The sequence below is a fragment of the Atractosteus spatula genome, chromosome 11 (assembly GCF_055471065.1).
Source record: "Atractosteus spatula isolate fAtrSpa1 chromosome 11, fAtrSpa1.hap1, whole genome shotgun sequence".
NCBI classification, from domain to species: Eukaryota; Metazoa; Chordata; class Actinopteri; order Semionotiformes; family Lepisosteidae; genus Atractosteus; species Atractosteus spatula.
The window spans coordinates 39,053,109-39,080,187 of NC_142716.1; the positions used below are offsets into that span (position 1 = coordinate 39,053,109).

The 27,079-nt window shown below is 41.4% G+C and overlaps 1 protein-coding gene across 1 annotated transcript; it reads left to right on the forward strand.

Moving 5' to 3' along the window:
* Nucleotides 1-3,743: 3,743 nt before the first annotated feature.
* Nucleotides 3,744-25,289, forward strand: LOC148824016 (uncharacterized). Its single transcript, XM_088926593.1, has 16 exons — nt 3,744-4,144; nt 7,920-8,027; nt 8,456-8,531; nt 9,310-9,466; nt 10,291-10,336; nt 10,597-10,655; nt 12,412-12,447; nt 13,258-13,310; nt 15,586-15,718; nt 16,272-16,471; nt 16,661-16,706; nt 18,345-18,410; nt 19,222-19,281; nt 21,314-21,399; nt 23,092-23,186; nt 24,121-25,289. Exons 1-16 carry the CDS (start codon nt 4,108-4,110, stop codon nt 24,153-24,155), a joined length of 1,293 nt encoding a protein of 430 aa, XP_088782719.1. The 5' UTR covers nt 3,744-4,107; the 3' UTR covers nt 24,156-25,289.
* Nucleotides 25,290-27,079: the final 1,790 nt, after the last annotated feature.

Sequence of the window (27,079 nt, forward strand, 5' to 3'; positions counted from 1 at the left end):
AGAAAGCAACGGAGACAGTTATATTGCAAATAAAAATGTATTTATTTCGAAGAGTAACGGACATTGTGAATAAAAAAAGACGTTAAAAAATAAGCCGATGTAGTTAAAAGTAGAGCATTTGAAAAATAGATTATCATTGACTGTAAACAAGCAGATCCACCTGGCGCTGCTAGCTTGAACAGCTCTCAGACCTGTGAGTGGCTAAACCCCCGAACAGCTCGGGCCGCGATTGGGTGAAGAGTGAGAATCGATACTCTGATTGGGTAAAGCGCCACAGCGGAAGTTCCGAGAACATGTAGATACATATGTGATAGCTACCCACCTGAACTACTATGTGATAGATGTTCTTCTTGGTCCAAATACTGTAGCCCCGGTTTAACCGTGTGTGCTGTATGAGAACACTGGATATACAGTAACACATCCATTGGTTTCCCATTACTAATCAATCTAAGAGAAGTCGCACTGAGGTCAAAACTGAATAGCAGACAAAGAATGTCATGGCATCCACAGCGCGTTCACGACTCCGATAGCATGTCACGATTGGAGTGAGAGCATCACGATCACGTCGCGATACCCATTGCGACATTAAGTCTTATATATCGCGATATGACATACCCCGAAAAAACGCCCCGCGCCCATGTCGCGACATGAAGCCCGTATGTCGCGATATGACATACCCCGAAAAAAACGTCCCGCGTCCATGTCGCGACATGGAGTCCATATATCGCGATATGACAGAACCGGTCACGCCCATGTCGCGACATGAAGCCCGTATATCGCGATATGACATACCCCGAAAAAAACTCCCCGCGCCCATGTCGCGACATGGAGTCCATATATCGCGATATGACAGAACCGGTCACCCCCATGTCGCGACACAAAGCCCGTATATCGCGATATGACATACCCCGATAAAATGCCCCACCCCTATGTCGCAACATGGAGTCCCTATGTTGCGATAGGACATACCTTGACAGGATATGCTGACCCCATGTCACGACAAAGTCCATATATTGCGACACGTCCTATCTGGGTATATCATGTTCTGATATGAGACCTTTGTTGCGACAGCGGTGCCAGGGTGGCATGGAAGCAAGACGTGATATACACTGCCGCGATAAACGTGAGATATACATGGGGTCCCTATCATGACATGCTGCGGTGGTCTTGTTGCGATGGTATCTCACTGTTACGCGTTTGGCAACAGCGTGTCACGGTAGGGAAAGAAAAGGAAAACGTGCCTTACAAAATATAAACCATAGATCTTATAATCACGATGATTTTACATACATTACAACCATAGTTTTATGTCATAGATGGTTAACTTGTTGGCATGCGTCATGTCTTAGTATTATTCACATCTAAGGAGACTCATACGTTTATGGATATTGATCGTCTTTAAAATGTTAAGGGTAGAAGCTAAACTGTAACAGAGCGCTTGAACTCGGCAGACGGGGTCACTGCAGAGTCACGCGTTTACTGGTAAAACCGGTTTGGTTTTCCTACGACGTTGTAGGGGTTCGGAGTGACTTCACGACCCCGAAAAAACAAGGCGCTATATCTCGGAAACGAAAGCAACACAAACACTAATTTCAACAGCACAAACGTAGCACTTACGAATGAGGTGGGTTTAATGGTTTGTGCTGTCTATAGGGGTGCTAACTTCGCGAAGCTTTTACCTTGCCTTAAATATTCAGCGGACTTGCGCATAACATACCAGAAGAACGTGCATGCACGTATAGGTTTCAGAGGCTGGAGTAAATGCATTGCCACAAGGGTAATATCGAGTGAGGCGCCATGAGAATAAAAACTGCGAAGATATTAAAATATTAAGTTTGAAGATCTTGTTTGATCGTTCATGATGCTGTTAAACTTGTATGAAACCCACGTAATTAGTATTCTATTTTTGATGCCAAAAGACACCTAATTTGGAAATTCATAACTTCCCAGAAGACCTAACACTGAACTGTTATAATCGCATTACAGTGCTAAGCAATTCATCGTACCTTTAATTGCAAGAATAGTCTGCTAATAAAAGCGTCAAATACATACTTTGGATGTATTTTAGATCTGTAACGTCGTTCACTTAAATATTCTGCAGGGCATTTAGAGGCGATCTGAATAGTTATCTGTAAAATGCACACGCGCATCTATCCGTCAATATTATCTTAATGTTATTCATGCATTCCAAAACTTGTAATTTGTTTACAGGAGAAATTTTAGAACCTCTTCGTGCTTGACTCCTACAAGTCTAGCATGTATCGAGCTGCTACAAGCAAACGCGTGCACGTTGTATTCGGGAAGCCAGGCTGTACTCCTTAAAGCCCAAGATGCCTGTAGCATCTCATTTGTCTTATTTGTTTCGGGACTGGTCTGGTCATCTACAGGCGGCTTTTTGAAAATCTTAAATTACTTTGGACTGATTGGGTAGGTGGCTACGCCCCTGGTGTGGACCATTCAATTTCCAAACTATTCACAGACCACAACACACTAACTAGTTGTTTTTTTTCATTCTCATTTTCATTTAATTAAATATGGAAATTTAATGTAATTAATAATCAGCACTCAGTAAATACCCGTAATTTAAAGTCTTTAAACTGGGAAATACTTATTCACTACCTTAATAAACATATCCGAGAAATTGTCAGAAGTAAATCTGTGTTGAGTAACTTTCCTAATGAGATGGCTGGTGCTGTTCTCGCTGACCTTAGGTGTGAGTTAGAGCAGCGATCATTTGCACATCATATTTCCGCAGGTTGTGGTGCGGCTAAAAGTGGTGATGTGAGCCGGTAGGTGGCGCTCCTCCCCCTGTACCACAATTACTAAAGCAGTTCTCAGTGTGGTGGTAGGGGACACAAGACTGTAAGAGGTGGTGTGCTTCAGATTGTCACGGATGTCGGAAGGGACGAACCGTGGAGCGGCAGGAGAGCGGAAAAGGACCCTATGCGAAGCGTCGGAATGGGGAGTTAGCAGTGCAAAGAGTTCTGGAATAGCCGTACAGAAACCTATGCCCTCAGGCCACGGACTTAAATATATAGCCCCAAAGAAAGAGACACAGGAAGGACAGCAAAGCACAGGAAACTAGGGACAGGACAGGGTAGGAGTGCCCTCTGGCTGCAGAGGGTGTGACACAGATATAACTTCAACCTGTGATCATCACTTTGTTGTCTTTGCTGTTGCTTCAGAATGGCTGCCCTGCATCTCCCAAATGACTAACTCACTTTATTCGATTAGGCAAACAGATTATTTTCATATGAACAATTTAATTCTTCTTCTCAAGTTCTTTAGCTGTTGATTTTTGACAGATATTACACAAAACCACAGATATTGTAAGCTACCACAGAATATATATTTACTCCTAAAAGATTGTAAGTAAGTAGCTCAAATGACTCAAGTAGATACTGGTGATGTGACACAGATACATGTGGAAAACAATTTATTCCATCCATCTGTCTAAAACATTGGATAATCACATTCCATTTTAGCCTACACATTGGATTCTTAAAAATGGCTTGCTGTATTCTATAAAAAAAACATCTTAAAATTAAGATATTTTATCTTTTGTGGGGTTTTTTTTTGTGGAAGCTAAACGTTATGATCTCCCTGGAATTCTTATTCAAATGTCAGAATTAGTGGTGGACAGAGAATAATAATTTTATATATTTTCTTTTCAATCATCAAGGGCTTAACGTTTCAGTGTATGTGAGAATGGTAAGATTTCAAGTTATTTCGCATCCGCTTCCACAAGGGGGCGTTTCCTAGCACACAAAATTGAGATTGTAACTGCGTCTACTTTTCCGAAGCAGTCAGTCCGTCAATCATTTTCACCTTTTCGCGATGGATGAATATGAATATGATTGATTAAATTTTAAAATATATATATATTAAGCGAGCAGAGATGATGCTACTGGAACAATCTCGATTTGAAAGGTGTTTCCTCGGCTCTCTCCGCTCATGTCGGATTCTTCATCTCTCTCCCTGGTGTGCGACAGAGATGGTGTGTCCCGGTATGTAAACGGAGTTTGCGGAAGTGCGCCGGATAGTTGGCAAGAGTGACGGGCTGTGTGTTGGAGCGCATCTGGAAAGAGACCTTGCACACCGGTAGAGATGTCGCCGAAGGACCCCCTGCTCGGCACTCTCAAAGGTGGGGAATTCAGTGGACGTCGGAGAACGGTGGGAGAGACGTCATACTCCAGGGTCCGATTGTCCGGGTAGTGTAACCCCGTACTTCTTAACTACAGAATTCGATTTCTTTTTCTTTTCACCATGCGGGATCATTCTACTTGATTGCAGTTGAACTAGTATTAGATGGGTGTAAAGGATGCGCGTTTATAGAGAGACGTAAGAGAAGTAGCGCAAGCGGGTTGAGTTGAAAGAAGCACGGGAAGGCACAGGCTCAGGACCAAGATAACTACGGACTGGTACGGATAGACAGATGTGGTGTGTTGCGGGAAAACAGTCTTTCATATATAGACACCTGCAATTACGTGGCGTGGAAGAAAAAACTTAACTGATCAATGCGATTTTATAACACTTGGGGAAAAGCACTTACTTGTGTGCAGCAGTTCGCCTGGTGATTCACTCTGAACACCACAGCCCCTCCGCCCAGCTATCGCGGATCGGCTCTCGGACCTGTTGCGTTCCTACAGTTCCCAGCTCAATACCCGCATTTTTAATATGCGACTTTAGCCCGCATTTTAAGTGGCATTATAAGAAGTGCCGTTATAAATAGAGAACATAATAAAATTCCATTCAATTCAATTATATCATCGAAACATTCGGGACTTCTTTATCTTAGCGATTTTCAAGCTCTCAGCTGTACAGTAGCTGAATAATAGGGTACAGTATAATTAATTATTGCTGAAACACCGTGAAGTACTAGCATGTATTGCACTTATTTTCAAGCGAATGTGTTTGAGATAATATACGCAGATGTTGGTAATTACCGCTTTGGTGCCAATTCTACAGTGGCTGCGTTCAAAGATTTAAAGCATTTCTTCTGCTCGTCTTACTTAAGAACCCCCTGATGACGCATCGCAATAATACAGTTTGTCAAACTGGGGACCCAGGTGTCGATGCAGAGAGGCGTGAAACAAATATTAGACTGATGGAGTGTCTCTGTTTAGAACTATTTCCTCCTGCTGGTCGGTATTCTTAAAACTTTTATTCTTTAAGGCTTTAAGGCATACGGGAAGCAGAATCAGGCTGGCTTGGTAACAATACCAAAGAAAATCTTCTCCAGTTCCAGGTTTTCTCTAAACGGTGTTTGAGCTGAACATTACATAACAGCTTTCTTGTCTGTTCGAATCCAAATTGTTTCTTGAACATGATCATTCCACCAATATTGCCAGTACTAAATGGTTACTATTACTACAGTATAACTACAGCATGAATGTTGCAATGTCATTCTTTTGATTCTGTATTTGAGGAGTATAGCTTCAAAATTAGTGGAGATCTGGTGTGGGTGATAGTTTTCACCATGCTTTTCAGTTTTCAAAGAAAAGGCAACTTTGTTTGTCCTGAGTAGCATAAGGCCGTGAGGCATATGAGATGCAGGTGTAATGTGATGCAATAATTTTCTATTTAACTATCAAATTCCAAAGCTCAATAGTCATGTAAATAAGGTATGGGTGTAAATACATTATGCATTTGCTAAATGGTTTAGTGTCAAGTGCTGTACTAATGTACTGTTTATCTTGAGTTCCTGTCATCTCTCTTGAGAGCTGGGTTTGTATATATTGCAGTCTATGACATTGTTCTTGGCATTTTAAATAAATCTAATTCAAGTTAATGTCAAGTAGTAATTGACATTGGAGAAAAGCACAACTTCACATGTAACATGACATTGGGGTCAAACATCTCTATCTGTCCATTTTTAACCACTTATCCAGTATAGGGTTGAGGGGAGCAGGAGTCTATCCTGGCAAGCAACTGGCGCAAGATGGGATACACCCTGGATGGTTCACCAGTCCATTGGAGGGCATACACAGACACAGACAAACTCACCAGGATCAGTTTGACTAGAAGCCAGTTAACCTTCCAGTATGTCTTTGGACAGTGGGAGGAAACCAGAGCACCTGAAGGAAACCCACATGAACATGGAGAACATGCAAACTCCATGCTTATAGCACCCCAGGAATTGAACCCAAGGCTCCAGCTCTGCAAGGACGCAAAGCTAACTAGTATGCCACCATAAACTCTATTTCCCTCTCAATTCAATACTCCTGTTGTCCAGTCATTTTTCACAACAACATTGCCATGTGAAAAGGTTGCTTTTTCTTTCAGTCTTGTAGAGGAAATGATGACAAAAGATGGGTGAAAAAATATGGCATTATTCCTTCACTGTATGTTTGGGTAATCAATAACCCCTGCTCCAGACTGAGGTATTTTACAGACTGAAAAATCTGATATTTGTACCAGAGCCTGCTGTTGGTAAAACCTGAAATTTAAAAGAATTTTGTTTAGTGGGAATCCTTTCTCCATTCTGGTTGTGGATGTACATTATCCTTCTTCAACCAATTTCTGACGTTCATTTCTGAAATATGACTAACCAAGTCTTTGGTCTTGAAAGATCACGTGTCGGTGGCCTAATCAAAATCTCTATATATATTTTTACCTCAAAGCCCTCCTCTTTCTGTTGCAGAACAAATGCACATTTTGGATTCATCCCACAAAATTGCAGCACAGCTCAGCAGTTGTGACACCAAAAGACATTTAGCCTCCCTCAAGGGCATCACAGTAAAATCTTGCAACTACTTAAGCATGCAGTGCTTAGATAATTAGCTTTTATGTGGGGGAAAACACATGAATGGTACGTTCTTGCCAGCTGTGTTTCTATATGAGTGCTCCTCAGTGGCTATTGTCCAACAGGTTTTTCCAGACCTTGTTAAATCATCGAGACCTGGAGAGGGTTAAGCTTGTTTGGTTACAAGCAAATGTCAACCCATAAGAAAAAGTTGAAATCATTAGGTATCGGTGAGACAGTGGTGCAGTGGTTAGCGTTGCTGCTTCACAGTGCTGGGGCTTGGGTCAATTTCTGTTCCACAGGTATTATCTTAGTGTAATTTGTATGCTCTCCCTGTGTTTCCATGGGTTTCTTCTGGGTACCCTGGTTTCTTTCCACAGTCTTAAGACATGCCAGTACTTTAATTGCCTTCTGGCAAAATTGGCCCAGCTGTGAGGATGTGTGTATTTGTGTTTGGGTCTGTTTATGCTCTGAAATGGACTGGCATCCCATCCAGGGTGTATCCCATTGCTGGACAGAATCGACTCCAACCCCTTGCGACCCTGAATTGGATATAACGGTTATAAATTGGGAGGATGGATGGATCAATGCTTTGAAATATATTGCTCTAGGTTGCATCTTAAAGGGTTGATAAATATGCAACATCTTCTCTCTTGAGAGCTACTGTCAAGTTTGACACTATTGACTGCTGTCAAAAATGTGCACGTAAAGTATAACTTCAAGGCAGTGTAGAAAAAACGTCCGTATAGATTTAGATTTTGCAAACAAATGATTAGCTAACTAGCAACTCTAGTGGAAGAATGACAGGAAAGACCAGAGAGGGAAACTGCTTCATAATTGCTTTGATTCTAGATTTTATTAAGGAAATCTTAAATGTTTCAATTATAATAGTAATCTGCAAACTAAACTCTAAAATGTTTTTTTCTGAAGAAAGTACGAAATTGATTAAGCAAAGGTCTGGTATTGTCAGTGTGTTAGTGACTATTTAGTCAAAGACTAGTGTCAAGCTGTGGTAAAAATCCACAGGAACGTACTATATGTATGCGTTTGTTTCAGAGTATGCAATGGAGTAGGCTGAATTCTGGTTGTAGATGTACATAATGCTTCTTCAACCAATTCCTGACATTCATTTTTGTTAAGTGAGTTTAGTGTGTGTTGTGTGTGTTGCTTTTAGTGTGCATCCTGAACCTGCAGTCAGAGGGAGGAGCTGTGACAGACGAGAGCCCCCACCTGTCTTCCTGCTGCCAGCTGCTCGAGATCATCCTGCGCAAGGGCCTGCAACGTGAGTATGGACAGATAGGCCATCTGACCTCCTGACTCGTGGGATACATGATGGAATGATAAGCTGATGAACTTAAAGACTGCTAGCTGGCTGACTGGCTCTGACTGACACTATACCTGACTGACACTGGGTAACTGACACTATAACTGACTGACACTACAGTATATCTGACTGACACTGGTTGACGGACACTGGATGACTAACTGACACTGTGACTGACCAACACTGTTAGACTGACACTGACTGCTACTGGTTGATAGTGAAGGACAGCCTAACTGATAAAATGGACTGACTGACACCCTGGAAGAAAGTCTCATGGACTTATATTTCTTTTAAGAACATAATATTTGTTACAAACAAGAGGAAACCCTGTGTGTTAAGAGAGCCAGTGCTCTGTTGGTGATGTGCTGTTTCCGGTGTGTCCTCAGAGACAGTGCTGGGCCTAATCAGGAAAGACTACTGGCACTGGTTGGAGCAACTGCCCCAGCAGGATTCCTGTGGCAGGTAAACCCTGTTCTAATAAGACTAACTGCACACAGTCCACCTTTCCTCTAGCACTGCTACCTGTTGGAATTTACAGCATCAGATAACACAGAAGGTGTGCCCCCCACCCAATGTTTTTCTAATATTTCTTAGTGTATTTCAAATAAAAAAGACGCAGATCACTTTCTCTGTGAAGAGCAGTGAGAGAACAAATAGTTACTTAAACTGCTAAAGAAGTGCCTGAGTGTAGAGCAGGATTAACACCTCAGACTTGAAGGCCCAGATGGAGTAATGTACAAGTTTAATGTTTTAGTGCCCCAAAATATTATTGAGCTACTGTACATAAGACCACTTTTTTAGCTAACAGCCACTGTAAAACATCAGGAAACATCAGAGGGAGACTAGGGCATTTGGAATATCAGAAGATCTCTAAGACCTACCTTTTCAAGAGAGTCAGAGAAAGACAACACCCCAGTGTTTAAAGTATTTCAATGGTTGATTGGTAAGAAAGGAAGAATATTTAAGTTGGTTAAGAGAGACAGGTTGTCAGGTCCAGGTTTGCCTTTCTCCTTCCTCACAGCTCTAAACTTCAGGCTGTCGCATTGGATGTGCTTAATGCTGAGTCTTTGGTCTTAGTTTTTTGCTCATTTCCCCCAATATCCTTCTTTTCCTCCCTCTCACTTCAAGCCTGAGTGGCAAACAAGCAACAACACGACAGCAAGCACCTGAGAAAGTCATGAATGTGAGATGCATGTGTGGTGAGAACCACAGATCCACACTCTCTCTCTGTTGTTCCTAGACTGAGCCAACTCTCCATGGCCATAGAGAAGACGATCACCTGCAAAAAGGTCATAACCTCCCAGGGTAGGGGGCGGTATTTTCTGCGTCTGGCCTTAAACAGAAGGATTCTTGGAAATGTGGTTCAGCATCTCCTACACACTCCAAAGCTCTTAGAGGTGAGAACTACAGTTTGTGTGAGGATAGACTGTTAACAAACATATAAATCTCCTTGTCGGGGATCTTGTTTAGTTCTGTATTCCTTCATACTCAATGAATCTTTAAGAGGATTAGCATCTTCAAGTAGGGGGTTGAATCAGGAGCATAGCTTCACAGGTATATTATATTACTTTGCCTCTCAAAGTGTTCTCCTTCCCTTGGAGCTTTTTAACAGAATTTTCTAGAGCATAGCACAGTGCCAGTCAAATTCCAAGTTCCCTTTTTTTGATTTGTGTCCTTGAGATGTCTTCCTACGCTTGACCTGCATTAAATCAAAGCTTCACCTTTCTTTGAAATTGCACATTCCTAGTGCAGTCCCTGATGTAAGCTTTCAATTGGTTCCCTCACTAAAATGGTCCTTCAACAACCAGGACATGGGTTTGCAATTGCTGGACTTCAACATCTTCTGTTGCTATTTTTCCTTTCAAGGTTACATGCCAGACCTCTCTCCAGCTGTAGCAGAAACAGCTTGGTGTCAGGGAGTCTGCAGGCATTTCCAGCTGTTAAATTAAAACCCCGGCTTTTGTATTTGCCTGACTGGTCAAATTAAAGTGAGTCGATCTCCAACATGGCGTGATTCAAAGAAAAGACTTTGGCCTGCCTTGGTGAAGCTGAGCTCTCCCAGAAATTCAGAAATCTGTTTAATTTTAAACCAAGCTCTTAAGAAATGTGAAGGCTCATTTACTGTTTAGTTAAGTTACCACTTGTACTGGGTGTTTAGTGATTGGTGATTAAAACAAGTTTTTACTCAAAGACTGATGTTTTGCTCGCCTTCTTGGTACAGTGGTATGATCCTGCGGTATCCATCCTGAGGAATGAGGAGTTTATGGGTAAGTCTTTCTTCTTCTCTTCTACAATCCTGCAATCTTTAAACACCCTTCAAATCTGCTCACACTGTGTTTGTTCTTTCCAAGGGTTTTCCATTGACCCTAGTGTCTGAATCTGCTGGTTAACCATATTGGAGCCTTCTCTTGCGTAGTACAGGAATTTCAGCTAGAACATCCCAATCCTGATTATTCTGACCCCAGCTTCTCAGCTGGGTGTTGTGTGGATCTGGGAGGCTGTCTGACCTTGCAACCTGTCTTCCTAGAGCCCTTCTTGTCTCTGCTGCTGGTCCTGTCTGAGATGGAATTCTCTTTAAACATCCAGGTGAGTGTGGAGGAAATGTTGCAGTTTAGCTTTTGCCCCAAAAGTATTTTGATTGTGTCCATATATAATGAAAGATTATTGGCTTAGCAAGATGCCCTTATCCAGGGCAACATATAATGTATATGAAGTTTTACCTTAAAGTGAAATATAGTGACATGCAAGGAAAATAAAATGAATAGTCACAATTAAATCACAGGGCAACCACAATAATGTTTGGAGTGAAAAGCATGTGCCATGCAATCCTATAAAATGTAATGCTTAGAACTAAACAACCAGCACATACAGGCAGTTTGAGTACAAAGCAATAGGCACCCCTGTCACGACTTGTACATTCTCCCACAAGCGCCCTGGCATTCCCACGTGTACTAAATTCCACACACGCTCATCCAGGAACTAATTATCCAACCACGTCTCTCTCCCTTCAATATTTAAACACTCTTCACCGGCTTACCTACGCTCACTATTAAGAAGTCTTCCACAGCTTTCTCTTGTGCGAGCTACTATTCTCGTCCTGACTCCTTTGACTACACGACCTGGTTCTCCTACTTTTGACTTCACTCTTGCCTAATGACTTGGATTTGGAATCTTGGATTTACTTTTGCTCGAACTCCCTTCCTCATGGCTTCGCACAGGGGTCCAACAACTCACCCCTTTCAGAAATCCTGACAACCCCATGGTGTTGGGGTTGTTGGGGTTCCATGTTTCCAGTGAAGGTTATTGAAGGATGTGGTGAGAGCAGATAGGACACAGGAGCTGTCTTGTTCTGATTTGATTCCGAAAGCCATCCTGTCACTGAGGGCAGTGGGGAGAGAATGCATGGGCTCTGACTGTGGGTGAACAGAGAAATAGAGGGATACAGAAAAATCTAGTTAGAGAGGAGCAGCGAGAGGACCCATAGGGTGAGATAAGAGACAGGAGGTGGACAGGAGCAGTGCAGTTAAAGCAGGGAGCCAGGGGAGGGGCTGCAGTAATAGAGTGGCAGACAAAAACAGAGGAAGAGAAAAAGCAAAGTGAGCTAGTTCTGGTGCTAGTAGTCTAGGTGGAAGACTCCTGGGGCCTGGATTAGACACAGTGGAATGGCTGGTAGGGAAAAATGTAATTCTTCAACTATTGCTTGAGAAGAAGTGACAGGTGGATGACAGGGAAGTCCCGTAGTGTGATACAGGGGGTTTGGGCAGAGTAGGAAAGGAGCAGAGTGATTGATTCACGAGGAAAAGAGATGGAGAGGTCTGAAACGGGGACAGGAGGAAAGGAGGAAAAACAGGACGGGATGTCAGTTATATGATAAAAATGTGTCAACAGGCAACACACAAAGGAAGTGGGAAAGAACGCTTTTTTGATCAGAGCATTACATATCACTGAAACTCAGAGGTCCCAACCTGTGCAGTATGCCTGACACCAACACATTATAGCGATGCACTTTGTAGGCAAGATCAGAATTCTTCTAGACAGGATTTCAGATCATTCCTGGCTTGAAAAATGTAGGAGCCCCTGAGAGATTAGACACACTGGGATTCAAGTTTCTTCACTGTCCAGGATGCAGCAGATATATATCTAAATGTGTCATCGTTGCTCTGAGACCAAAACAACAATCTAAAATCTATTTAAAACCATTCAAAAATACTTGGACTGAATTTCTTACTATCATCTTTATTCACAAAACACACATGGCTTTGTAAGTGTTGATTACTGAAACTGTAGTCTTCCTTTTTTGTTTTTAACGTGTGTGAAGTGATGTATCCTCTTGTGATTACAGAATTCCAGTTTCCTAGATGAAAGCTGGATGTTGCCGGTAAGTTGAATTAAGAACATAGATTTCTGCACAAAGCTCTGCAGACATTGCTTGGGGTCTTGAATAAAGAAAAGGGAACGGCTTTGTAAATCACTGGGTTCTGCTATTTACATGGCATTAATCGTTTCTGGCTGTTTTATATCTTACAAAAATGTCATTTCCTTTTGCAATGTTACATTTCCAATGAAATGTGAAGGAATTACTAATGTGTAAGAATTTCCTTCTCCTAGTTTAAGTAAATAAGAATGGAGCCAATCTTCTAACCTGTGTCACATCAAATACCATGAAACACATTATATCATTTGTGAAGAGCAGATAAGAGACAATATGTATGTTGGCATCGAATCTGTATTGTCCTTGGCTTGACTTGGTGACTAAATAGCTGGTATATTTTGAAACAAAGTGTGGTGCTATGTTGATGAGGAGAAATGGGAGTTCCTTTGCTCTTAGACAGCCCACTCATCCTCCACCACACCCCACAAACTGATCTCTCAGCTTACTGCCTTTGCTGCTGACATTTTCTTACAAATCAGTCACGGTAGCTTGGCAAGTTGTCACTCAAGTGCCCTGGTGAACATGCTCAGTAAACCTGCCCCAGCGTATCTGACCAGTGATCTTGGCCCATTTCTGTCCAGTGAACCTGCCCTGTTTCTTCCTTCTGCTCACCAGTGAGAAAAGTGAGAGTCCAAGAAACATTCTGTTCCTTTTCCATAATGCTGTTTAAAATGGGGTGTAGCGTTGCTGTTAACAGCTGCTGTTAGGTGTGAGCGCGCGGTCGAAAGAGTGAGCTGCGGTCTCTTTGCCTTGCAGGTGTATGAAACGTATGAGACTGTGCCCTGTAGAGAGCTGGGGATGGTTTTGAGGTGAGTCTTTGCTCTCTGGAGTTAAAGCTTAAGTCACTTGTCATGCAACAGCCATGAGCATTAAAATTTCATCATGACAAAATGCCAAACTCGGTGAGCCCACACCTCATTAGCTGTTTCAACCCCTTTCTCTGATCCCAAAATCACATTGGAGCACAAATAACAATTGTGTCCTAATCTCCAGCTTCAGGATGCTAACATCTTTGCCCTAGTGTTAGCACTTTAGCTGGTGATCAAAATGTGTCCCCCAGAGTCGGCTTCTTAGTTAGCTGCAAGGTTGTTAAACCCAAAGTTTTTGATCAGTAAGGAATATGAAGAGTCCCAGGAATGTGACAGATTACTGATAGTAATATTAAAGGTGTGGACATACAGCTGGAAAATCAGGCAACTCGAAGCGATGAGGAAAGGCTTAGCTTTTGCTGCGCTGTTCTGTGCTTGGTGTTTTGCACTGACTGTTAGTACTTTGTCGAGGCAATTGCAAATAAGAGTTTGCTGAACATACACTACATTTTTCTTGCTCTATGATGCACCCAAGAAGGAAGAGAGCTAGTCAGATGCTGTCCTGCCCTAGGGATTTGCCTGGGACACACATGGGGCTCAAAGCAGTACAGTCAAATTTTGATTCCTGTCTTTCTTGCTCAACTTTGGATAGCAAATAAGGCTTCTGCTAGGGGGCATTAATGGGACACAAACAGGGTGTATAGAGGTGACATTTAAGGCTTTAAACCTATTAGGGAGATAGACAGCATGTACACCTGTGTGCCAGTGCCAACGTCATGACTCCCTCCTAAAATAAACTGAAAGAATGACAAAACCAGCAATAAAGGAGTAAAGGAGAGAAAGGTCCTGGAGCTTACATTTAAACTATGTCCATTGAAAATGTTAATGTTCTAATGTGGAAGTGTTCTGGGCTGTGGTTCACATAGCCACACATAGGTTTTTGTAGCAAGTACAAATACAAGTAACCATGCTAAACTGATTCTAGTGGCTAGTTGCTCTAGTCTCACCTGAAGAAGGCTCCACGGCCGAAACGTTGTGTGTTTTCTTTCTTCTTTTTTCAGCATGGAATAAACTTATTACTTGTTCCTAAACTGATTCTAATTGGGTTGGTTTTCTCCAGGCTTGGGGAATGGAACAAGGAGAACTGCCGTCTCTCATTGGAATTTACAGTTTGGCTGATCTAATCATCTGGACTCTCTCCACAGGGGGCGAAGTCTTTTTGTGCATAACTTTCTTCTCTAAATGAGTACCCTCTCAATTGCCTTTTTATGGGACAGAGATCTGGGCAGGGTGGATGTGTAGCACTGATTGGGGTTTAGTATGGAGTAATACTTCCTGTAGCTTTCTATAAATTTAGCTATCTGTTAATCATGTTGTTCATGTATGCAACAGCAATCCAGTGGTTCCAGATGCAGCGGCTCTGTCACTCATGGTGTATATGGTACTTACTGTACCTACACATGCTATGGGAGTGTGACAGATTGTTCTACAGGATGTGATTGTGCCTTAAGCTCCAGAATGGTTCTTCTCAACAAGAACTGAGTTCTTGCATGACAATTGGTCTCATTAGCAGAAAATATTTTTATGGAAAGACATATACCTTGTAGTCTATAGGCTAGTTTCCTATTGCAAAATGTTAGCCCTTTTATTGCATTAACTTCCTTTCCTATTTTTCAAGCATGCTTTTAACAACTCTAAAATGAAATCCCTTCAAAAATGTTTACTTTGTTACAATATACAATTAGTTGGTTGACTGAGATGGGTGTATACCTGCTGTACACTGCAGAGCAACATAAGCTGTAGCGCAAGCAGCAATGTGAGTAAGATCCTCAAACCCACCAAGGCTGTATGCACAGACCTGGCACAGCTGCTTGACTCCCCATCTTGGTGTGCTCTAGTATGTAGCACAGATGTGAGCATTGTTCTTTTCGCATGAAGATAAGGTGTCAACATAATCGTTTCCATAGAGAACTTGTTTCCGAGTTATTCAGAATTTCCTAAGGAGCAGCAAAGACATTGCAACAGAATTTGCTGAGCACTGAGGGAATCAAAGAGATGGATCTTTAAGAAACCCGTTAAAGAAATTGGTTACCTGTGATCCGTACATTGGGGGTGGGCAATGCCCTGATTCTGAACCTGCTCTTTAAGCTGTGACAATTAAAATGTGAAACCTCTTATTAAGACAGTCTAGCTGTATGGAGGTGGCTTGAGCACACAGTGTGATGCAGGCTGACATAAGTATTGTACTGTCCCTGTCCCTCTCTTTGTGGTCCAGGTACCTGGGGAAGCGAGTATTTGTTCTGGAGTTAGTGGAGGGCAGTCAGGCCCATGCGGATCATTTTGTGCGGCCTGGTGACATCATTGATGAGATCAATGGGGTTTCATTGCGGAACGCCTGTAATGGACAGGTAGGGTAGGAGCAGCCTCTGACGCAAATTCACCTTGTGTTTCACGTACCGCTGGTCTCACTTCAAGAGCGGTTCCATGGCAACTTATGTTAAATGAGCTAATTCAGTTTGGTGATATCTCATGTCACTGTATTTAGTAAATTATCTTTCAAACGTACTAAGTAATCAAGCATCTTCAGTCTTCCTAGACTGCCATTGTTGCAACAGCAGTTAGCGTGGTGTTAACCAAGAGGTTTCTTTTCATTTTTTTCTTTCACTTAGAATGTTCTTTCTCCCATTCCTTAAATATTTAACACAGTCTCACCCTGCCCTTCTCTTTCTCCTAACCCACAGAGCGTCTCTCCAAGGACCTCAATTCTAACTACTAACCCACAGAGCCACACTCCAGTCCCTCAGCTCTAAACCAGCACACTCTGCTTTCCTTCATTTCTCTCCCAGTCTGTCTGTCCTAATCATTAGTCCACATGTGCAGCCCCACAGACTGGCACACTTCTCCTTCCTCAGTCAGGTCATGTGTCCAGACCGCTCTGACTGTTGTGCCCCCTCTCTGTAGGCTGGCATTGTGTTACAGAGGCTGAAGGGCAAGCCCCTAACCCTTAAGCTGATCCGGTGGCTCAACTCCGATGGCACAGTGTACCGGCCCATGGTCAAGCTGCTGAAGGCCCTGCAGCAGGAGAACCCCAAATTCCAGTTGTACCCCAAATCGCAGGTTTCAATGGAGGAGGGGGCAACACAGTGCCTTCGGGATGGACGGTAAGGGAATGGGTGTTCTTTTGACTTTGTTATGTGATCAGATGTAAAAAAATTAAGAGTATTTCAGTGGCTGCTCAGGGACTATCTTGGCTGAAAGGGAGACTTTAATCAAAGCAGTTGATAGGTTTTGGAGAAATGAGCTGAATAAAGGACACAATCACAGCTTTCATTTTTCTCCCCCATTCTCAGGATTGTGTACATCGTGAAGTACCTGGGAAAAGCAGATGTAGGAGTGGTAACTATGTTTTTTTTCCTTCTTTTTTCTTTTTGAAGTAGCCATGTGCCACTAGCTTTTTACGTCTGCAGTAGGACCCCAGGTTAAGGTTGATGGAGTTTTGAGTAACTACCTTTTTTTGTTAATATCTATGTTGTTTATTTTTATAATCAATCAAAAAAGCAATTAGAAACAATAACATAACAAAACAATCCCACCTACAATGGCAACCCACAGAGGAGAAAAAAAAGCATTTAATCAAAAAGCCTACAGCTGCAAAAGTGATAGGAATAGAACATTTTAAGCCTCTTTAGAATGGATAAAACCATATTTTTGAAGCACATTTGTAAATAAATAATAATTGTAGCTTTTATAGCTTTTTTCATTCCAAATGATAACACTTTACTTATAACCAGGGAAACACATTATCTGCCACTAAAGTGCTGCCCCACCTGGGTGATACTGCTCAGCCATTGTGCAACAGCAGCCCCACTACACAGTACATCAGGAGGAGTGAGAAATTGTTTCACTGGTTGATTTATGAGGGAACTTTAGTAAGAGCAGATTGTGCATGCTCAGAGTAGAATTTAGCCTGAGGTTAGCCCCTCTGACCTTCTGAAAATAATTGTGGAATCTTTAATAAACCAGGAGATTCAGCAAAGCATCATAGTATGGTTTCCATAGAGGGTGGCTTAGAATTCTGTACTGTAGTTCATCATTTGACATGATTGTTGTGATCCATGGTTATTCATTCGTGACTCATTCCAACTGCCCCTGCACTAACACAAGGGCAGCGAGAACTATGCTTACACTCCTCCAACACGCCCACTGACTGTGCCAGTTGACACACTGCAAATTCTGGAGTGCCAGGAGAGTGCACACAGATTGGATGGGTAGTGTTATTACTCACTGATGTCACTGCAAGTTCACAGGTGCTCAAGAGTCAGGACTCGCTGTTGCATGATAAGCCAGGGAAGCCTGAGACTGTCTTGAGTCCATCCAAGCCTGGCTGTGCTCTTGTCAGCTAATGGCTCATAGAGGGCTCAACTTGTACTCTGAGTGAGCTCTTTTACCTGTGGAACTCTTGGCAGATCCAAGATAAGTGAGGTGATTTAAAGTAATATAATGCAACTGTATTACAGTACAGCCTATAAAGAAAAATACATTATGGTTGGTGTTTACCTAGCTATTGATTAAAATAAGAGGTGTGCACAGACGTACATGAAAAATACTGTACCCAAATACAAGACAGTATAAAGTTACTATGGGACTTACATTGAGAAATCACAGCAAATAAGTTGTTATTTGAATGGGTTATTGAATTTTGATTTAATATAATAAGAAACATTCAGTAAAACAAAGACTGCAAGTGAAGGCTCTTATTGTTCTCTGGTCTTGTGTAGTGTTAAGTAGTGCTGTGCTAGTGCTAGCTTTTCATAGGATACAAGACAGGCCGGTAGTGAAATCAGGAGATATAGTCAGGATAGTTTGTTTTGAGGTGGTGCTCAGAGATGAGGATTGGTTTATTGACACGGGGTGCTTTTTGGAGCCACTGTAGGTTTGATACAGAGTTGAAATCTGAAATCTCACCAGCTTGCAGGCACAACGGAGACAGGAGTGGTGAGAGGGGGACCGTGTGACATGACTTCTGTTTTTCAGTTTGGGGGGAAAGAAGTTCTGCAGCAAGGAATCCCTCTGGTCCTGGATCAGAAATTGCCAGGAAAGGTAAGGGCAGAGGGCAGAGGAACCAAACTACAGCCTCAATGGATCTCCACCATTTCTGAACGCTGCTCGATGCTGGGTTGCAGATTTTGGTTAGCAGAAAGGGGGCAGTGTGTGGATACATAGAGTGGCTGGATGGCAAACTCATGTATGCTGCTGTCAAGAGATGCCATTGATAAATAGGGGAGGACACGTGATTGTATTTTATGAAGATACCTGCTCTAAACCCTAGCATGCCTTAAGCATCAGAAGACAGGGAGAAGACAGATCTTGTGTTGTTGCTCTTTAAGAGCCATCTGCATTTTGAAGAGCAGCACAGTGAGCAGCAGGGATGGAAGGCGAACAACTCCTGCCCCCCTAAGACAGAGGAGCGTCCTGTCAGTGTGAGTCTTTTCTGGCACCATCATTTAGGGTGTGCACTTCAGTCCTCAGCTAGCCACAGCGCTGCTAACCAGGCACTGTGTCTGAGGACTTCAGTTCTCATTTGTGTTTTTTTTCCCTCTCTTTCTCATGCGCGATTAAAGAAGAGACTCTGGGTGTTAATTGGTAAGAAGTAATGGAAAGTAAAATCCAAAACCAGTTTCCACTAGAAAATTTCAGGAACAGAGAGTGAGAAAGTGGTAGTAAAGAAGAAACATAAGAAGAAATCCCACAAGAGCATCAGCTAATTTTCCCAATTTATTTTGGAATCCTAGCCTCTGGGGGGGGGGAAGGAATGGTGATGGAAGAGGAGGATAGATCTGGGTTTGGGATAGCCCAACACTGCCCCCTAGGGGGACATAGCTGTCATTGTCTTCTCTCCTTCCTTTTTCAGACCGTGCTGTTCGATTTGAAGGAGACCCACGTCATCTGCATAGAGAAGTCCTCCAAACAGGTGAGTGTCTCTGTGATCTCTCTGATCTTCAGTCCACTGACACACTGAGCTTTCCTCGCTGCAGCTGGTCACCATTTACCAAACTACAGTCACCTTCTCCTGATACAGACAGGACAGAAGAAATATTACTGACACAGGTCAGCACAGAAGTAATTTCTGCACATCATTGTTCTTTCCCAGCTCAGAAAATCTGTCTTGTGTGACATTCTTAGAACAACAGCAGTATTGTTGTAACATCTTGCGTAGGAAACAGAATCAAAGATTAGAAGAAGGAACAGAAAAAATGCTGAAAAGTAGACTGACCTTTGCCTGTGTCACTTAACCCTTAGTTGTCTAACTTACTTTTGCTACTCTTGGAGTGGTATCCTCAAGTAATATTTTAGTGCAGTCTGTATGGGTTCCTTTTGGCCGGTGCCAAACCATCTTTTAGATATAGTATACTACCATACCTGGCGTTTCTTGTGGCCTGTTAAAAGGAGTTTTCAAGTTATCATTCACTCATTCTAGACTCTGACTTTTCCCCTTCTTTGAAAAATTGAAAACTCAATTTACTTCCCTATCACAATTCTACCACATATTTTGCAGTGAAGTTACTATAGGACGTTTCATGTCCACATTTGGGATAAATATATGATCTGTCCAAAGATAAAAAAGTGCCAGAATGTCCATCTATGTCAGCAAACAAGCACACCCACTCCCCACCTCTAACAAACTCACTGCTACCTGCTGCCAATTCTTCATTTTACTTATTGGTTCCCTATAGCTTCTATTCATTTCTAACACATGCTCTTTTTTTGCAAGAACTCTATGGAGAGGCCTTTATAAATAAGTCCCAATGCTCTGCATCTTTCAATAACCTTGCCTACACTTAAGTCATCAAATATTTCCAGTCTGGAAACCCTTGTACTATTCCATTTCCAGGGTACAATTGGATGGTCTTTCTACAGCTTATCAAAATGACACGTCTTTATCCAGAATGCCTCTTCTGCATGTCCTGGTCATGTTGGTTTTGGTAGCTTTGGATCTGACTGGATGGCTATTGATCATGGCCCTGCATGAGCTGCACTACCTAAATGTTTTGATAACATTAATTTGTTCTGCACTATATAGTAAAATGTACAGAAAAAAGGTACATTTCTTTGTTATTTTTATCCATTATCTGAAAGTTTATTCAGAGTACCTTTTGTGTGCAGTATAGCTTTATGGCTGTTTGTGATGAGTTAAATTTTATCTATAGCTCCTGTAAAAAACCTAACCTAAATTTACCCCATTTATTTTTCCATGTTTAGAAAAACCTTAACTATTAAAGCGCTTTGAGAAGCTACCTTTAAAGGTTCTATATAAAATAAAGTTTGTTATTATTATAATATTACATCATATGTTCTATATCCCTTAGTCTTTGTTCATATGATTTCCTATCCTATTTCCAATCACAATATGGAATATTGTGCCAGGGGCCTGGGCACTCACTGCCACTGCTGGCCAAAGTAGGATTGACGTCTCCCAATAGCAACATGCTTGAATATATTTTCCAAGACAGTTTTTTAAATCCCCGGAAATTCAATTTCAATCCCCTGATATTCAAACTGTAAAGCTTGCAGAAGGAATATAGGATATGAAAGCACACAGAAATTGAAGTTAGGATAACTGTTCATTTGTTAAGGTTTCCTTGCTGTAGCCATTTCACTTTTAAGGATTGCTGAATTAGGTGTATTTATTAAAAATACAATACACCTGCTGGCCATTACAGCACACATAATATCCCTCATGGTGTGTTTACTGGAACATCCCTCTTGTCTTTAGAGAAACCAGTACAGTGTGCACACATACATTCAACTGTGTGGCCTAATTTAGGATTAGAGATGGGGGTACAATTCTTCAGTGTTCTGGTGCACAAAAGGTCATCCCAGTGGTCACAATGTCACACACATAAATAAATCCTTTTGCCTGTATAAAACCTGTTGAGTTACCTTAGCAAACTGTCTTCATCCTCTCTCTGCTCCCCCCAAACCCCCTCCACCACATCTGTCAGGAGCTCTTCCAGCACCATTACCCAGAGATCTCCTGCGTGGGGCGCTACAGTCGCTCGGACCAAACCATCTTCGCCTTCTGCGTGGCGTGAGTACTGACACTGCTCCTTCTGTTGGTCTTAAAAATCACTTCCTGTGATTTAATGTCTTGCTGTTCAACCAGCAGGATTGCACACGTGCTGCCAAGAAAATCGCAGTGCTGTTTACACTGTTATACAGTGCAAGAAGAGTGTTATGTGCCAGGGAAAAAAATGGTGCTCCTCAGTTTCAGGTCCTTAGGTACAAAAATGCCTCTTGAATGAGGCTATAAACACCAAATAAATTCCGTCACAAGCACTACAGAACAAGGTATAATGACATGAATACTCCTTTACAACCAGTCTATAACAAGACATAGTTTCAGCTGAAGGCAAGAGCAGAACTCTCTGGTAGAGATAAGTCTGAAAATTATGGACGACACGATTAAGGACTTCAGAACAGACAGGGACTTTCTACAGATACAGCTTAGTGTTTCTTGTGTGTTTTATAAGTTGCTATAGGGCTTTTATACAGTACACATTGCTTTATTGTGTTGTGTAGTCTGGATGAAAGAATTATGACAGCGTTTTTTCACCCCTTGAAGTAAGGATTTGCTGAGCTATTAGACGAGTGAAAAGCTTCCATGAGGTACTGCATTTGTCACTTGGGATCAGAGAATAGACTGACTCTTTCAATTAAGCATATATAATATATAATAGCTATATGATAGATGAGGATATGTGAAGCTTTTTTACCCTGAAACAAATCCAGTGTGAAAGAAATGAGAGAGAAATAAGTGCCTGCATATCTTTTTCAGGGTTTGAAGATAAACTCCACTGGGTTTCATTACAGGCTGGGGAGTACTTGTCTGTGTGGAATTTGAATGTTCTCCTTGTGTTTTTGTGGCTTTTCACTATCTGCTCTATTTTCCTCCTATCTCCCAGAGATATGCAGGGTTAGGTTGACTGTTTACTGAAAACGCCTTTTCCTATCGCAATGTTATACTTCTTGGAATGTGTTCCTAGGTCACTCAGTACTGGTTATGAGATAAGAATGAAATAGAATCAGATGAGATGGGTGGTCCAAACAGCCTTTTCTCTTATTTGGCCTTTCTAACATTCATTCATACTAAATCTTGGGGTAACCAATTTTCCTGAGTATCTAGGGACCCCTGGAGTGTCTCAAGGATTTGTGACCTTGGGCACATATCATTGGGGACCCCTGATGTAGAATGTATAAGTGTGAGGAACTATATGTAACATACATTCACCTTTTGATTGTAAACTTTAATCCTCCTGTTAGCAGTTCAGTTGTTGGCCATTTTTTATTTCACTATTCAGCTTTGTTACAGGAATGTGCATTCTGCATTCCTGGAACCAATACTTTTTTTTTGTTTTGAAGCAGCGTGGATACGTTCTTATTTGTTTCAGTCTTTATTAGTGTCTACAGACAGGCAAAGATACAAAGGGTCTTAGAACACAAGCCTTTGGAACATTTCACATACTACACTACTGAATTGTACCTCAGTTTTCCACTGTGCTTCACTGTGAATTAGACTTTCCAAATCTCCCTTTAGAAGGGGATCTGAAGGAATCCCACACAGTGATGCAAGTGTTGTTTCTGTCTGTGTGGTTGTCCTGAAGTGTGTCCAGCAGGCTGCAGTAGTAGCACACATTTGTGATTGGTTGAAAGCAGGTGCTGGCACATGTTGCAATTGGCTTCAGCCCGTGGCAGCTCAGCTCTGTGATTGGCTGTGTTGCAGAGATTGCCCAGAGACCCCAGAGGCCTGCTCTTTCAGCTGTGTGGTGATGCGGGCCAGTTCTGCCCAGGAGTGCGAGGAGATTGTAAATAGAATTGGTGAGTGCTAGTCTAACCTCCTACCAGTGTGCCATTGTAAGCCTGCCATACTATTTTGTACTTTTTACTACATTTACTGCACATTTACATTGCTTTTACAAAACTAAGCTGTTATTGCATTTTTTCTTTGTATCTTCAACCCAATGTCTTTCCTTTGCCTTATATTCAGTGGAGCATTTAGAAACCTCAGAGAAATAATAAAAATGTAGTAAAACTTGTTCATGAAAAACCAAACTACAAGATACAGTATGGTAAACCATAACAAGCATGGCTCTGTATTATAAAGCAATATGTGTTAAAAATGCGAAAGTAGTAGAAACAAAGAATCTGTAGGCAACAGGGTCAGGCTATGCACTGATAACATTTTGTAAACTGTCAAGGCAAAGAGAGATTGTGGGATGTAGTCTGTTTGCAGTCTTGAGTAAGTATAGTAGGAGAAAATGCTGTATAAAAAGTGCTTTTTATCTGATCATCTGAATGTTATTCAGAGTACCGTTTGTGTGCGGTATAGGTTTGTGGTTGTGTAAAATGCTGTATAAAAAGTGCTTCGCTATGATTTAACTTGTTTTCCCCGCTGACTAAATAAGTCTCACTGAGCTTCACCACACAGCATGATTTTAATATTTTAGTTTTACACAGATAACTCTCACACTTATTGGCAACCCGAAATTTACCATCATCACTCATTACAGTCTTACTACAAAGTACAAACAAGCCATCTAGCCTCTTCTGACTCAACCTGATGCATAAGAATTTAAGTATTTGCATCTGAGAGCAACATTTGTTTCTTGTCTTTATGCCTATGTAAGAGTATCGCACATACATCCTTTTGTAAGCACAAATTTATTGGTCACCATTCCTAAGACACTGTAGCATTTTGCACTTTTGTCAGACTTTTAAAACATTTTTCTGTATTTCTTTCTTATTTCTTCAGCTGCAGGTTTCAAGCACACAGAGTGGTTTGTGTGAGAGCAATCCATCACAACACACTGCTGGTCCAGCGCACTGCAGTGCAGGTGACAGGCATGACAATGACATTGGCCAGATGACAGTGGGCCTGGGTCCTCAATTCCAGTCCAACCTGGTCTCTCTCTGGTCTTTTGCTTCCTATGCAAAAGAAACCAAATGGTTTGACCATGTGTGTTATGGAAAATGTGTACATTGTCTTCACCTCTCCTGGTTCCTGTGGTAAAATTATGGGTTTTGTAGGAACTGGGAATTAATTATTACATGATAGCTCTAAATGGGGACAGGAAAATTAAAAACAAATGTTCTCTCTGATTAATTAACTTTCCTGATCTGTGTGTGTGAAAAAACATCAGGGCTGAGCTTTGAGTAATGGAGCCTGAACCTAGAACCAGTGCGCTAGCCCCAGTGACTGAAGGCAGACTTGAAATAGGAGGCTTCACTGTGGGCTTCTGTGGTTGGCCCAATGAAGTTCAATGGCTCAAATCTTGTTTTGTGGATCGATCTGCTGGAACCACCTGAAGAAAATGAGATTCTGTGGAGAACCAAGATCTACCCTTACAGTTTTTTTCCTGCAGGTTTTACCAGAAGATTGATGTATATTTAGGTGGTAGATTGAGATTAACCTATCCAGGTGGATTTTGTCTGGGAAAGAACGTGTCAGTGTAGTGACATCAAAAGTCACAAGGAGATAAAGGCTTCCACAATCCTCACTGTTTCCCTCAGTCAGTTATATATAACAAATAAATGTCTAAGGTGTTGATTAATGGTTATTATTCATCTTCACAGGGTACTGTTCTTAAAAACATCAGAGTATAGAACATCAGAGACATTTTAGCCAAGATGCAGTAAAATTTCAACTTTCAGCAACTCTTGTCTGTGAGTCAACATGAGATATTCATTTGTCCTCTTGTTTTGAAATATCCGCAGAAGACCATGAAATTCTTTAACCAAATGTACAACCAGCCTCAGAGAAGCTGATCGACAGAAAGCCTGGGTGCCCTTGGATTGTTCCATCTCATTTTGGGGGTGGTGGCTATATATGGACTTTTCTAAGTTTTCTAAATACTGTCACTGAGTGTTTGGTTATAAATGCTTCTAAAAATTAAACAGGTATCTTCATCTCTTCTAAATTTGGTCTCAAAACCCCCCTTTTTATTTTCAATAATTCATTACAGCAAGAAAAGCAGGGGTGATATCCGACATGCCTTGGCTGAATTTCAGGTGGGAGGATGGAATAGTGGTTTGGGGTCTGGACTTCAACCTAAAGTGTTGTGCATTCATATTCCAGGTGGGGTTACTGGTTCTGTGCCCGTGAACAAGGTACTTTACCAAGATTGCTCCAGCAACCCCAGCTATATAAACTTAAACTAAAGTTGATGCAAAAAAGGGACATTTTAAATTCCAGTTGTATTTGTTCTCAGCCTAAATGAATAATTTGCTTCACCTGGTGTGTTGTTGTGAGATGTTGGCTAGGTCTTGCTGTTGATGGTTTACCTTTTGCAGTATTTTTGGTTTGTGGGAGTATGATTGCTTACCTTGACACTTATTTGGAGATCATCATTGCCTAAGTATGGACACAAATGATGACACTGAGTTGGGATGGGTATTGCGGTATTTAACAGGAGATTCCAATTAGGCTGCACAGAGCGTGCTTATATATATAACAAAATTGGATAGAAGCACGTGTTCATAGGAGAGTAATGACACTCATTCCACAATTTTCTTAAGAACCAGTAAAGTAGTAAAGGTCCTAGCTGTATACAGTATAAGACGATGTTTGTGTAATTAATATTAGAAAAGCATTTGGCACATTATCCATGTAGCTCCTTTTTGTTGACCTGTTTCTGTAACATGTAGGTGTAACACTGTGTGCAAGAGGTCCTTCTGTTTATAACAGCATGTGCATTTAGGGAAGATGTTACTTTTAAACAGAAAACTGCAGGGACTATAACAGAGCCATGCCTTAACTGTTTCTTATTAAAATTCAGTTCCAACTGACAAAATTGTGAAACAAAAACAAGCCAGTAAATGGGTTTAATGCACTCAAATTATGTAGTCGTACATGCTAATTCATCCATAGAAATGTACATGTACCAAAACAGCAAAGCTCAAACATATTAATAAAGATAGAACAAACTAAACTCTACAGAGAGGCAATAAAAAAGCAACAGATAAGTATTGGAACCAATAAAATATTTTCCCTTATTAATGCCAGTCAGTATATGTTCTTTATTCAAAGGATTGAAGGATTGGTTGGTCTGCTATCAATAGCCATTTTAATGTCTAGCATACCCATGAACTCTGGCTAGGGGTGGAATTCTCTCTTAAAAACAGTTTACCACAGTATTGCTCCAGGCTGTATTCTCATTACACTCGATTTCCTTCTTAAATACAGGATCACTGTAGTGTTACTCCAGAATGTGTTCTTATTGGACTTGAGTTCTGTCCTAGATACAGAGGCATTGTTGTGTTACACCAGACTCTATTCTTCTTTGGCTGAAGATCATTGACTCTGCATCTTGGAGTGAACTGCAACACAGTTTTTACATTTCAGGTTTATAATGAATCGGCAATGATGAGTCCATTTTAAACCACAATGAATCCACCAAGGACACTAGAATGTGTACCACCTTCAATTTACATCACAAAAAAAGACGGAGTTTCAATATATACGTCATGCCATATTGCCATCATTGTCTGTCATTCAGAACAAAACTACCAGTGATGCAAAAGCATTGTAAACATGCTTTAGACCAAGCAAACTTGGCTACTATATTAGTTTTTTAAATGTTCATGAAACTAACACAGACAAGGCAACATGTTTTTTCAGATATTATTAAAGTATTGGAAAAAAGCCAACTAACTAAAATACACTCATATATTCAATTTCAAGTTTTGCATTCACTATTCACTATCATTTACAT

Excerpts from the sequence above, each read along its gene's own strand:
- LOC148824016 (XM_088926593.1), top strand. The coding sequence starts at position 4,108 with ATGTCGCCGAAGGACCCCCTGCTCGGCACTCTCAAAG. Across the intron at positions 8,028-8,455 it reads CCTGCGCAAGGGCCTGCAAC|AGACAGTGCTGGGCCTAATC; the intron begins GTGAGTATGGAC and ends GTGTGTCCTCAG. Across the intron at positions 21,400-23,091 it reads ATCTTCGCCTTCTGCGTGGC|AGATTGCCCAGAGACCCCAG; the intron begins GTGAGTACTGAC and ends GCTGTGTTGCAG.